Raw genomic sequence first — 12,984 nt, forward strand, 5'->3', positions numbered from 1 at the left:
TCAAAACTCATACACTGGAAATGAACTCGACAAATTTTTTGGAGAATTAGTTTGATTACTATCTGCATATTCCTTAATCGACCGAGTCACAACGTGGCCCGGCTTTGACAGCCTCTATCGAACCCCTTTTTTTTCAAGGTTGGCAACAGGTACACCCTCCGTCAAGTCAGTGTATAACCACCATCGACACGTAAATCGGCACCAGTGATGTATTTCGCAGAGTCACTGAGCAAGAACACCACTGGCCCCATAAGATCCTCTGGCGTTCCCATCTTGCCGGTGGGAATAAGCGAGATCCACTTATCACGAAATTCGATGTTTTCCTCCAAGATCTTGCGGGTGCTAGAATTGGAACAAAAACGATTAGTGATTCAATTTACAATAACAAGCAATAACCAAGATGCCCAATGTTTCAGTCGCTTACAGGGCAGTCAGGATATATCCAGGGCTGACGCAGTTAACGCGGATATTATGGCGGGCCCACTCCACCGCGAGCGATCCTGCAAGATGACGAACCGCTGCCTTGGCTGCGTTGTAGGGCGCCTGGGGCTGAGGAACGTTGACGATAGCTCCAGACATGCTACCAATAACCACCATGCTCCCAGATGCTTGACGCTCGATCAAATGTTTCGCAACGCCGGTAGTGAACAGATATGTCCCATCCACAACGACCCCCCACAGCTTCTGCATTCGATCATGAGGGTACGTGACAGCGCTAAAATTCTCGGTGAACCCGGCCGAAGTCACCAAGTTGTCGATTCTGCCCTGCTGGTCGAGAATGTCGAGAATAGCGTCGTTAACAGAGGTTGGGTCGGACACGTCGGAATAATGAGCAGTTACTCTGGGTAAGCTTTAGGAGATCATCAGCACCTCTATTCAGAATTATATATCGGAGGTTGTAGGGCGTTGACTTACTCCTTACACCCTAGGTTTTCTATTTTGAATTGCTGCAGTAGCGTCTCAGCCTGTCTGTGGGCCTCATCTCCTGCACTCCGGTGATTAACATACGTTCGTTCATATCGGAACATGGAGCGCAAATAGCTTACGGTTCATGTCAACAATGGCAAGGTGTGAGCCTGATGCCACAATCGCCTGGGATATAGCAAGACCTATGCCACTCGCGCCTCCGGTTACCACTGAGACTTTATTTTCAAGGGAAAATTGCGCGAGGGTCCGTTTAAAATGCACGCCCCCATGGCCCTGGATAACAGGAGTTTGAGGCGTTTTGTCATTTTCAGGATATTCGATGCTGATGTTTCCGTCTATTTGTGCAATTCCTTCATCTTTTGAATTAAGCGCAATCCGATGGGATTTGGTTGGATTGAACCCCGACTTTGGCTGAGAGTTTTGGGGACCGTTCGAACCACGCGTTGTAGAAAAAGATCGTTGGCTAACTGATCTGGTCACAGCTCCAAGGATAGTAGGGATACTATACAGGGAGCGAGGGGCTAAATTGAGGGTCTGAATGGCCAGAGAAGCAGATCTCGGCCCACCCATCTTTTCTCAGGGGGCTGGTAATGTTGGATTAGGATATTGACGATGTGGCAATGAGCGAGCAGGAGCAGCTATATTTATCTACCGCATGAGTAGTACAAAAAGAGATGGAGCAAGCGAAAGCTCTGCTGGAGCTGTGGATGTCAGCAGACCTTTCAATCTCTCCAAAAGTGTGTCTGTTGAGTCTAGATCTAGTCCATTCGCAACGATGCCTCATCGGCTGCTCAGAATGAGCTTGAGGACCTATTTTGTCGGCTTTTTGCCCTTTTTTAGTTCAAGGGTCTCCAGCTTTTATTTGGGGGTAATATACCATCTCAGCGAACGGCTACAAAGCGATCCGAAATTTTAATTTAGAAAGGTGTACTTCTAGAACTGATTGATCAATACCGCATTAGCTTAATTTATGGGCATACGGTGCAGTTTTCGGTGGTATATTGCCGAGATTCTCTCTCCATCGGCTCGCTGAGGTTACCAATAAAACCGAAATCGGCCTAGTTACCGGAGCTTTAGGCAACCCAACCGAAGCCACCAACCCACAATCTCAGCCCATCTTGCCCCATGGTGTCTCAACCTAAGTCCCGTCAGTAATAATGTGGATTCTCCAGTTCCAGGGGAAATTCACACCCTGGTGGGTCTGAATGAGTTCGACTAGGGCATTCAACCTTAGAAAGCCGAGGCACATGTACATATACGAGCACCTCTCAAAGATGCAGCATATCCTTTTTGTCACTAGCTGCAAACATCATCGTGTATTCAACACTAAATTCAGTGTGATGGCACGTGGTGAGCTGATCACATAACTTCAATTGTAAGCCTGTCGCGCATGTCGATGAACTTTTGGATGAAAATTTGGAAGTACACATCACGAAGAAATTCGGACTACGAGCAATGTATGCCAATGACATGTGAACACCGAAGCAGAATTGCATGAAATACCAGGAGAGGAATAATAGAAAAGTATCATGTTATTTGTTCAATAGGAAGTCCTCATATTGACACTAATTGTAAACAATGATCTATATCTGGAAGAACTACACACTCATAGACGGCTTCCGTTAGCCACTTGCGACTTCTCAATCCACCCAATCTCATCATTCTTGTACTTATTGGCACGAAGGTCACCAGAGCGGGCATGTGCTTCAAAGTTCTCTGCCCGGGCAGCGCGTCCGCAGAGTCTGCCAAGATCACCACTGGCTTGGTCAGAGGTGACCTCCTGGTAGGTACAGGTTTTCAGGTACTTGCCAACCCACAGGCCGCCGGTATAACGGGCGGTGGTGCGAGTAGGAAGGACATGATTTGTGCCGATAACCTGTGTTAGAAGTAACCTGTTAATCTCCAGGGTTTCAAGTAGACGACTTTGATCTTACCTTATCTCCATAAGAAACGCATGTTTTTTCACCAAGGAACAGTGCACCATAGTTGGTCATCCGTTCTAAAGCATCGCGCGGGTTCCGGGTGAAGACCTGGACGTGCTCACTGGCATACTGGTTGCCAAGCTCCCACATTTCGTCGACAGTGTCGACGACGATAACCTCTCCAAATGCTTCCCATGATGTCTTAGCGACCGCCGCGGTCGATAAATCAGAAGAGGTAAGGAGGCGGTTCACAATTTCCATGGTGCTGTATCCGAGCTCCGGACAGGTTGTGATCAGCACCGCCGGGGTATCGGGGCCATGCTCAGCCTGAGAGATCAAATCCGTTGCCACAGTAAACGCAGAGGCAGTCTCATCGGCCAAAATCAAAATCTCAGTGGGACCAGCGAAGAGGTCGATGCCGACTTCTCCAAAGAGCTGCCTCTTGCCCTCGGCCACGAAGGCATTGCCAGGTCCCGCAAGGAAATCCACCTTCCGGATGGTCTCAGTGCCCACTGCCATTGCAGCCACTGCCTGAACACCTCCTAGTAGGAAGATTTCGTCTGCACCTGCTAAGTGCATAGCGGCAACGGTGCTGTACGGAATCTCTCCGTTGATTGGCGGCGTGCAGCCAATGACGTTCTTGACACCAGCAACCTTAGCAGTCAAAATGGTCATATGCGCCGATGCAAGGAGGGGATACCGACCGCCAGGGATATATCTGGAAGATACGGAGACATTAGTTAGACTATTTTGTGCAAATACAAGAAATCTGGGAGGAAATATGTTGCCAACTTACGCCCCGACATTATCAATCGGAACATTCTTCTGTCCCAGGTGCACTCCAGGTCGGATTTCGACCTCAAAATCTTTTATAGAGCCCCTCTGTGCTTCTGCAAAGGCCCTCACGTTCAGTTGGACTTCCTTAATATCATCAAGGGTTTGCTTGGGACAATTGGCGATGGCAGTATCGATATCAGCCTGAGACAGCCTGAAGCTCTGTGGTGACCACTTGTCGAACTTTTCGGAGTATCTCCTCACGGCGACATCACCCTCCTTGCGAATAGATTCAATCACTTCTTTAACGACGGCGGGGACATTGACGCTAGGAGCTGCCTTAAGCCCCGGCAAGCCAATAACTTCCTTGAGGTATTGTCGGCCCATGGTTGTTTTGCTGGTACTCCCTCGCGAATAATTGTCTTCTGTCAATTCTGCGAACTGGATGTGAGTTGGAAAATATCTAGAGAGGCAATTTGATCTTTGCGATCATGGTATTATATAGGTGACCAAGACAATGCTATCGCAGTTTGTCCTCATAGTTGATATCATGCTATACTCCGTGCCATCCCCGGACTTCGTTCCGAGGCCCCGATTTGGCCGCACCCTGGGGCTCGCTACAGAGCCCGAAGATCAGATGAGCACTGGATTTGTGCTGCTTCGGCAAGAAGACCATATTCGGCTCGATGGCTCTGGGAATGGTGAGTTGGCTAGTTTCCATGAACCATTTTGTATTTTGTTTTGGGGTTAAGCTACAACCAGTAGCAATGTACGGATTGCAAATTCCATGGTTCTAGCGGAAAGGCAACGTCTCCAAGTCTGCTTCCTCCACTGCATTTATTCGGCGTCCCAGCGTGGCTCGAGGTTTCTCCCAAGTTTGAGATTGGGCATTCAGGCATTCAGGCATTCATCAAGGTTACAATAGGGCATATACTTCGAGGTAGCAAATACATCAAATTTCTCGATTCCCATTAACATTTTCCTGCACTATTGTCTACTATTTCTATCGCAGCTCGACACGTTATGCTATGGTCTCCGGTGCGAAATACGGAGCAGGTCGCACTTGCTCAAGGTATGGTTACTTCTAGGCCGGATAAAAACCAAGATCACCACGAACCAAATTGAAAAAAAAAAAACGATGTTGGAGATTGGACTCTTTGATATTCTTGGTATTTTGTGGTCCAAAATAGTAACCAAGCTAATAGGCTGGTATAACCTCACTATTTTCTATCACTCCCCTTATATGTGCATAGATCGGACGAATTCTAGATTGACATGCATAGTTCTAATACTATGTACCCTTAATAATGAGAAGTTGATTAACTCAGTTTTTGCCTGTCGCTTCATCAAGTCGTTCAACATGATTCTCTACCCCGTCTGACGGGTAATCCAATCCTGCAGCTGTCTTCTCGATGACTAGTGTTTCGTGCTCAATGTATTTCTGGGGGCGCTTTCTGGAGACAGCGTCTGGGTCTGTGGTGACGATCAAAGGTGGATTGGATCTATAGTATGCGTCCATATCTTCAAGACTCCGGTTGGCTTCATAGAGGCGTTAGTATCAGAACCTCTTCGGAATTGAAGTCATAACGTACCTGTCTCGGGATAGAAGCAGTAAAGAATTGGCAGGAAAAGAGCATTAGTTGCAGTCCAAACGAGCCAGAATTTCCAGCCCAAATTCTGGATTCCAATGGGGGTAATTTCGACAACGACAAAATTTGTGATCCTGAGTATCCAAAGTCAGAGGCCATGCTGGCTGAAATATGACGAGAAATTAAACAAACCAGTCCATAGCTGTCGCAACAGCAGCTCCCTTCGTTCTCATTGGCAACGAATTGATTTCAGTTGGATACAACCATGGGATACCGAGCATTCCAATGCCAAATGCACCGTAGTAAAGGAAGAAAAATGCGACCGATGCCGATGCATATTTCTCTCCTTGAGCGCTTGCCTCGGAGTAGCGAAGCAAAATACTGATCACCAAGAAGCAAATGAATTGCCCGAATGTTGAAATCATCATCAAACCGCGGCGGCCTACTCTCTCAACTAGTAACACTGCGATACCAGAGAATACCAAATACGACACCGCATTGCACGCTGATAATAGACGAGAGAGCTCATCAGAAAGACCGACAGACTAGAACAAGAGCTTAGTTAGTCACTTTTAAACCTTGGGTATGCTTCAAAATGGCAACCGACGACCACTTCATGGTTCAGCTGAACTCACATTGATAAGGACTGTAGGCAGATAATAGGACATAATATTAATTCCCCCAAATTGTTGCATAAACTGACTTCCAGCGCCAAGAACAAGTCTTCGCAAGGTTTTAGTATCGTTTGCTTTCTTCTTGAAGAGATCCCTCCATCGCATGGAATTTTCACGCTCGTAGCGAACGCTGAAATTGATTTCACGGCACTGCGTAATGATGAAGGGGTCATCAACTGGCTTCGCTTCCAAGCAGCTGAGCACCTCAATAGCTTCTTCTTCTCTTCCATGAGCGAGAAGCCACCTATGCATCGTGAGATTTGGTTTCTACGCGTTATAGAACGTCACTTTACCTAGGGGATTCCGGAAGCCAAGGGGTGGTAGACCAGAGGACAAAGAGAAAGACAAATTGAAAGGCGAGCGGAAAACGCCAGGCAATGGGGCCACCAACGAAGGAGAATCCGTAGTTAATCCAATTGACTAGGCAGAAACCCGCGATATTCATCATCATCTCGAGGACAACAAGTTTGCCACGCCATTTTAACTGTGATGTCTCTGTCTGCCAAATAGGGGCCGTGGCCGTGTTGATTCCGTTACCGATTCTGTGTGGGGATTTTGAAGTCAGAATAGAGTGTCCCTGATTCCCTGGCAGGTCTGTTGCTTACCCCAGCACAATCCGTCCAACAAACATCTGTGCCAAACTATATGAGCTTGCCTGGAGGATGGTGCCCACAGCCATTATGGTTGTTCCAACCATAATCGAGCTTTTCCTCCCTAATGATTCTCCCATCGTAAAGGCAACGATGGCACCGATAAAGCAACCAATGTCATAGATAGCAGTCACGGTGGAAAGGGTTTTGGTTTTCGTAGGCCCGACTAGATCATGAACCACGAGAAAGTCCTCGGTGATCACTACACCGCCTGTATCGAGCGCATCGGTCAAACTGAACCTACATGCTGCGATAGATCGACTCACTGAAAACTCCCTGATCGTAGCCAAATAGGGACATGTCTGTTGCACAAGCAACCTGCGTGGTTGTCAATCCAGCCCCAATATCAGGATAGGGATCACGAGCATACTGTAACCCAGAATGTGAGCCATCCTCCTGTTAGGCCAAAGTAGGGCTTTTTCTTTTGAGTGGCCACAGTCATATTGGAAGCGGTTGAATACGCAACAATCAAGTCAGAAACGGTTAAAGAGTATACGTATGCTAGAAAATTCTAACATGGACTAAGATAAATGGTTGAGGTTTTACCGTCATATAAATAGATTCCAGTCAGTCCGCAATGCCACTAACTACATGACGCAGTGGAGGACAGATCCTGGCGTGCTAACCCTGTGGTACCTACTTCTGTGGGCTGTGGAGGGAAAGCGGAGAGAATGTGGGGAGAAAGCGGGGAGAGGACACTGAGGCGAGCTCATCTCGACCGGGATAATTAGAATGAAATTAGTTAAGTTTGATTGGAGCAGAGCGACCGATCGGTATCCTGTATGAAATAATGAAATAACTAGGTACGGAGTGTGAGGCATTGTAGAAATACGGAGATCAAGCACAAAGTTTGGGGTGGACTAAGCTCGGGACAAGATTTCCGTGCCTGGCATCTCAGGTAACGGAGCCGAGAGGGCCCACTGGTGGCTGCACGCAAGGGTATCATGCCGATATTGTTCTACGCGAACAATTCGGGTTCGACGCTAAATCCCTGTTAAATACTAGCGGCAGCCCGTGTATGTGCTGTACCACTTCTCTCTGTCCCGAAGGCTCAAACAATGGGATCGAAATATACGTCATATCCCGTGTTAATATCGCCGAAAAGACCACGAAGACGATATTCAATGTCTTTTGCTGTAGCTATAAATAAGTCGCTCTCGTGGCTCTATATGTGAATTATGTTTAACTATCAAACTCCACATAATTTACCTTATTAGAAGAAATGATACCGAGGAGTTTTGAGCGGTCTTGCGTTTAAAACGTTATCCTTAACGTACTTCGGTAGATACGCCCCTATCTTAAAGAAAATTTCATAATATTTTAATACGCAGACTTTTGTGTTGGTGGTAGATTTTACTTCTCATTGTGATATAGTGTTCGGTCAAATATTTCAGAATTTTAGGGTAGGATTAGGCTTATTGTTGGAAAAAGAAAATTAGTATCGGTCGCTTCGGTACGATGAGCTTTGACCAATTTGGATTAAGCAAATGATCGCCTTGATTTATACTAGTCTTAAGGCGAGAAATACCACGCAGAGTCTCATTGTCAGCGAAATAACTAACACCAAGGACGTCATCACATCTCTCAAAGAGCAATAATAAGCAAGTCTGTAATAGCAAGTTTGATGGCGAACGAATATTGGCACCGATGTGATTCTAGTGCTTTTGTATCACAGCAACATCTCAATGTCGAAGCGACTCCCATCCGAGTCAGGCCATTCTCCCTTTCCAAGAACCCTGCAGGTTTTTATCGTGAATTGCAAGTTAGACTTTCCGCTTTCGAAAGTCATAGAACCACCAACGCCGAGTTTATTCATTCCAGGCTTGTCATTTTGAAAGAAAAGCTGGAACCATGATTTCAACCTTTTGTGTATGCACTTCGCCCAAGGCTTCTCGATCAAGGTCCAACTTCCGGGTGACAGGCCGAAATGATACCAGCTTGTCACATAGACGCGACCAGTATCGTGATGCATCTCTAGACTCGTTTGTACTGCAACATTTGCGTAGTGATTTTTAACATAGTAGTAATGCGTGAGGAACCGGTCCGTCTCATCCCTCTACAGGAATTCCTTCAAACAAGTATCGTTTGGCCATATATGTTTGGTTTGCAAATCACGGACCAGGGGTCTTATATTCGCGAGATCCTTGATAGTAATGCTGATGCACGGGCACAGGTCAATGATGCCTGCATCTGGCATAAATTGTTTTTCGACCATTTGTGAACATTCCAGACATTTCTTCACAGGAGTGGATCGTTTCCAGCTGGGGATTATTGGATGAAGCTGCCAGCAATAAGCGCAATATTTCAACTCATGATTCGCTAGTCGCCGAAGGAGTTTGGTTCTTGGTAGAGCATCCACATGGCTACAGATGACTGGGGCATCTAGAACTGGTCGTCTCTGGGTTATCTCCTCATTTTGAAGACGAGATTGATATCGAGCGTAATACGCTTTGCAGCTCAGCGCGAGACAGGCTTTGTCTTCGATGGAGAGTGAGCCTGTATATCTCATCCAATAATTCAAAGGGTAGCCTAAAGATGAAATTCTTGTGGCGCACGCAAAGTGAGCGAATACCCATCAAGTTAAAAGTTGGTAGACAGGAATTCATGGAGATATTTACCTTCTCTGTGTCTCGTCGACTGAGCGGAAGAAAAAGTGGCACTAGTTTGAGAAAGAGGCCGATAAATATTGCTGCAATGAGTAAGAGGTCCGTAATAAAAAGAGCCATTTGTGTACTTGGTGTAGTGGGCAATGCAGTGTTCTTCAAGCTCTTGTCATTCACTGTAGTGTTACTACCAGTTCGGGTTTAGTGTCGTTTCTTAGCCCCATAATAACCGAAATCAGCCAATCACCTGTGTACCGGATTTCCTATGCTACGACTTGGCTTTCCCTTTCCGTTTTAGTGCTCAGCCCCTCGCCGCTTTTGCTCACTGAGTAGAACTGAGCACACCCTGGACATAGGGCACCTTAATAAAACGCAATATGCTAGCTCCATCCACATGAAGCTCTTTTCTCTAGATTGGCCCCACTGTCCCATCCAAATGCGTTTGCATCAACAACCTGATTCATTTTGGTAGTCATTGCGCCTCGGTGAAGCATAATGGTTGATCAACCTATTAAATGATCTACGTGCTCCTGGGAATCCTTGCCTACTGATTTCAACGGCCTATAGAGGAGCTAGTCTAAGAGATATCACATGAATATACTAGAAGACCGTAAGACTTACACAAGGTATCTTCTTTCTATATTGAGCACACGTACCAGAACGTATACTTGGCTAAATCCTAATCTCCACGGATTACAATATCTCAGAAGTGATTACTCCTGGGAACTTGCCGGATGATTGATTGGTTGATTCATAGATTGTTCTAGGCGGGGAAGCCGCCTGGATGATCCTGGGAATGTCAGGCTTTGGGCCATTTTGTTCATATGTGGAAATTTCTATGACTATCTAGATTCCTAGGAACTTAAAACGTAAGTCGAACTTGTGATGAAGTCCTAGAGTTAAGTGGTATTAACTTCACTGAAAGGTACATATTTAAGCCTACTCTTAGCAAAGTAGTCGCCATCATCGCCCTCCGTTTGATCATGGATAATCTTCTCCAGCAGTCGGCTGATTATGGGGCGGACGCCGTATGCTTTTACACGACCAGAGGTACAGACGATGAGGCTCAGCTGAAGGCGTTATTCCCCCACCTTTTTACTCACTCCACTATCGACGGATTCATGGCGGACAACGTGATAGCACGGGAGACCATGGCAACGACGTCCAATTTCTGTTATGCTTCTGCCTTTATGGAGTCGCTTTTTTACAACTACCAATTTGGATATGATAATGGATTTGTCTTGGAAGACCTATAAAAACCAGGAAGTTGTTGTTTCCCGCGGCGTCGAGAGCGAGGAAGCCACAAGCAGCAACAAAGGCGACGAAAGCTGCTATACTACAACCACATCCAAAACTCCATCGCCTCTGGAGTAGCACCTTCCCAAGAGGGCATATAAAGTATAAGAAACGGTGAGGTGTATCTCCTTCCTTTGATCTGGCTCTACCAGGTGGCAGCAAGTCTGGTACTTTCTGAAAGGGTAGCCAGCCTGGTTCATTCGTCTGCGAGGCGAATGCCCCCGATGCCCAGTTGCATCAGGAGCTTAATGGAGTTTTTCAAGAGCTTCTCTGACTCATGTGATCAGCCTCTCGCTTCTCGTGGACGTCGACTACTCGGGAAGGATCTCGTCAAACAACCCTTCCTGCGAAATTCGCTGCGGGATGGTCTCGGGCACATGGGTATCCTTAAAGAGAGTCGCTTTAGTGGGGATTTCTTGCAGGTATTGTTTGACCGTGAATAGGGTGATGAGAGTGATTCAGGGTTTAAAACGGGGTTGTCAGGCGCGTGGCGTGTCGTGGCGTGTATCGTCGGCGGAGGGTGAGAGGAGAGCATGGTGTCTTTCGACCTGGTGCTGCCGTCAAAGATTATGAGTTGTTGGGAGGGGGGAGGCTCGGGAATGTGGAAGCGAGGAGGGGTAGACTCGATAGGCGTGACAGTGTCTAAAGCAATTTAGATCGGTTGCTCTACACCCATGCCCGCCAGGATGACGAGTTGGAAAGCCGCTGAGAATAAGAAATCGGCCGATACGGATGGGCCATACGAATGAAACTTTGAAGTCATTTGCTAGGAAGAAGCTGGGGAACTTGTGAAGGCATCATCATGAAAATGTTTCTGTCACTAAAAGATGCCCCCAGGGTAGTGGCCTGAATTATACGGAACATTTTAAATGGCAGGCCATATCGAATCTCACACCCAACGTGCGCGTATAAACAGAACGGCACCCCTCTAGAAGATAACTAAATGCCTTCGGAATCTTCCCGACTCCGCCTTCTTGACACTTCGATGTCTCAGGCTTTCACCATGAGTCTCACCGAGCCGAAATGATATCACGGTCACGAGTTAACTATGTATCGATGGAGTCCCATTGACTATGCACACTATCATGCACTGCCTTCTACATGAACGACTTGATATCTTCGATATTCGATGGTTAGTCATATTCCATGGAGTATCAAGTGCACTGCAAGTGCACTGCTCAACGGTTCAGTTCCAGCCCCCGCCGCACATAACCTTGTTGCAGATCGTTGGCCTCGGTTCCCCCGCAAAAATGAATTCTCGCTACCGACAACCGGACAACTCCGTACTCAGGCCAGCAAATCCCAAATAGATGACCTAGTGCGGAGGGGTCATCTCCCGTCCTCTCGGGCGAGCGGCTATTGCTTTCTCTCTCGAAGTATAAATCATTGATTTCTCCCGCGAACGTGTTTTCAGCTGCACACTCCAAATTTGCTTTACCTACCCTGTTTGTCATGACCGTACCCCAAAACAGCCCTCCAATGGAGGCGGATGCCATCATTGTGGGTGGTGGGTTCTCCGGAATCTACTTCCTCCACCGGCTTAGAGACCAGCTAGGTCTGAATGTCAAGATCATTGAAGAGAAATCAGATCTAGGCGGAGTCTGGCATCGGAACATCTACCCCGGCGCTCGAGTGGATTCCCCGTCTCCTGTATATGGATTTGGAATTGAGGAGGTTCACAAGACATGGACTTGGTCGCAGGCATACCCAGGACAGGCGGAGCTGCAGGCTTACTTCAAACATGTGGACTCAGTCCTATCTATCAAAAAAGATTGCATCTTCAATACCCGTGTGAACGGGGCGTCTTTCAATCCCAAAATTGCAAAATGGATTGTCCGTACCGAGGATGGAAGAACAGCCGTCGCAAAATACTTCATCCCCGCAATTGGCTTCGCGGCCCTGGAGCATGTCCCAGACTGGAGGGGAATCGATTCCTTCAAGGGCACGATACACCATTCCTCAAACTGGCCCTGCAATGGAGTGGATGTCAAAGGGAAGCGTGTTGCTGTCATCGGGACCGGCGCAACAGCGATCCAGATCATCCAAGAATGGGCCAAAGAAGCGGGCGAGTTGTTCGTCTTCCAGCGAACCCCGAACTTGGCACTCCCAATGAACCAGAAACGCTTTACCCAAGCGGAGCAGAAGCAAATGGCAGCAGAGACAGCTAGTCTGTTCAAAATCTCCAAGGAGACATTGTCAGGCATGCCCTACCACGCTCCGACCAAGGAGTTTGCCGACTTCACGCGCGAGGAGGTTGTGGAGTTGCTGAACCAGATCTACGATGAAGGTGGCCTCGGTCTCTGGGGCTCCTCTTACGCCGACCTTCTGTCAAGCCCCGAGGGAAATCGATGCACGTACGATGTATGGGCCAAACGGACTCGCGAGCGTATCCACGATCCTGTCAAACGCGACCTGCTAGCGCCGTTGGAGCCACCGCATCCTTTCGGCACTAAGCGCCCGTTGTTGTAAGTTGCAAAAGGAAGCTTGTTGATTCTACTTATTTCTGAGGGGATACAAGAGGCTATATATACAACATGAAGTCCAAGTTG

The 12,984-nt window shown here is 47.3% G+C and overlaps 4 protein-coding genes across 4 annotated transcripts; 1 reads left to right on the forward strand and 3 right to left on the reverse strand.

Moving 5' to 3' along the window:
• Nucleotides 1-161: 161 nt before the first annotated feature.
• N7496_011136 (dehydrogenase with different specificitie) lies at nucleotides 162-1,497 on the reverse strand (the record flags this gene model as incomplete). The annotated part of the gene is made up of 4 exons (XM_056704049.1): nucleotides 162-342; nucleotides 425-850; nucleotides 916-985; nucleotides 1,047-1,497. The coding sequence occupies 4 exons, from the start codon at nucleotides 1,495-1,497 to the stop codon at nucleotides 162-164; spliced, it is 1,128 nt and encodes a 375-aa protein (XP_056550009.1).
• A 1,036-nt stretch (nucleotides 1,498-2,533) lies between these two features.
• Nucleotides 2,534-4,010, reverse strand: N7496_011137 (histidinol dehydrogenase family protein; the record flags this gene model as incomplete). The annotated part of the gene is made up of 3 exons (XM_056704050.1): nucleotides 2,534-2,803; nucleotides 2,862-3,567; nucleotides 3,646-4,010. The coding sequence occupies 3 exons, from the start codon at nucleotides 4,008-4,010 to the stop codon at nucleotides 2,534-2,536; spliced, it is 1,341 nt and encodes a 446-aa protein (XP_056550010.1).
• Nucleotides 4,011-4,947: 937 nt separating this feature from the next.
• N7496_011138 (sugar porter family MFS transporter) lies at nucleotides 4,948-6,978 on the reverse strand (the record flags this gene model as incomplete). Its single annotated transcript, XM_056704051.1, has 8 exons — nucleotides 4,948-5,162; nucleotides 5,216-5,346; nucleotides 5,405-5,757; nucleotides 5,848-6,130; nucleotides 6,180-6,428; nucleotides 6,492-6,747; nucleotides 6,803-6,854; nucleotides 6,907-6,978. The coding sequence occupies 8 exons, from the start codon at nucleotides 6,976-6,978 to the stop codon at nucleotides 4,948-4,950; spliced, it is 1,611 nt and encodes a 536-aa protein (XP_056550011.1).
• Nucleotides 6,979-11,914: 4,936 nt separating this feature from the next.
• Nucleotides 11,915-12,904, forward strand: N7496_011139 (flavin-containing monooxygenase; the record flags this gene model as incomplete). The annotated part of the gene is made up of 1 exon (XM_056704052.1): nucleotides 11,915-12,904. One exon carries the CDS (start codon nucleotides 11,915-11,917, stop codon nucleotides 12,902-12,904), a length of 990 nt encoding a protein of 329 aa, XP_056550012.1.
• Nucleotides 12,905-12,984: the final 80 nt, after the last annotated feature.

The sequence above is a fragment of the Penicillium cataractarum genome (assembly GCF_028827025.1).
Source record: "Penicillium cataractarum strain IBT 29864 chromosome Unknown utg000009l, whole genome shotgun sequence".
Taxonomy (NCBI): Eukaryota; Fungi; Ascomycota; class Eurotiomycetes; order Eurotiales; family Aspergillaceae; genus Penicillium; species Penicillium cataractarum.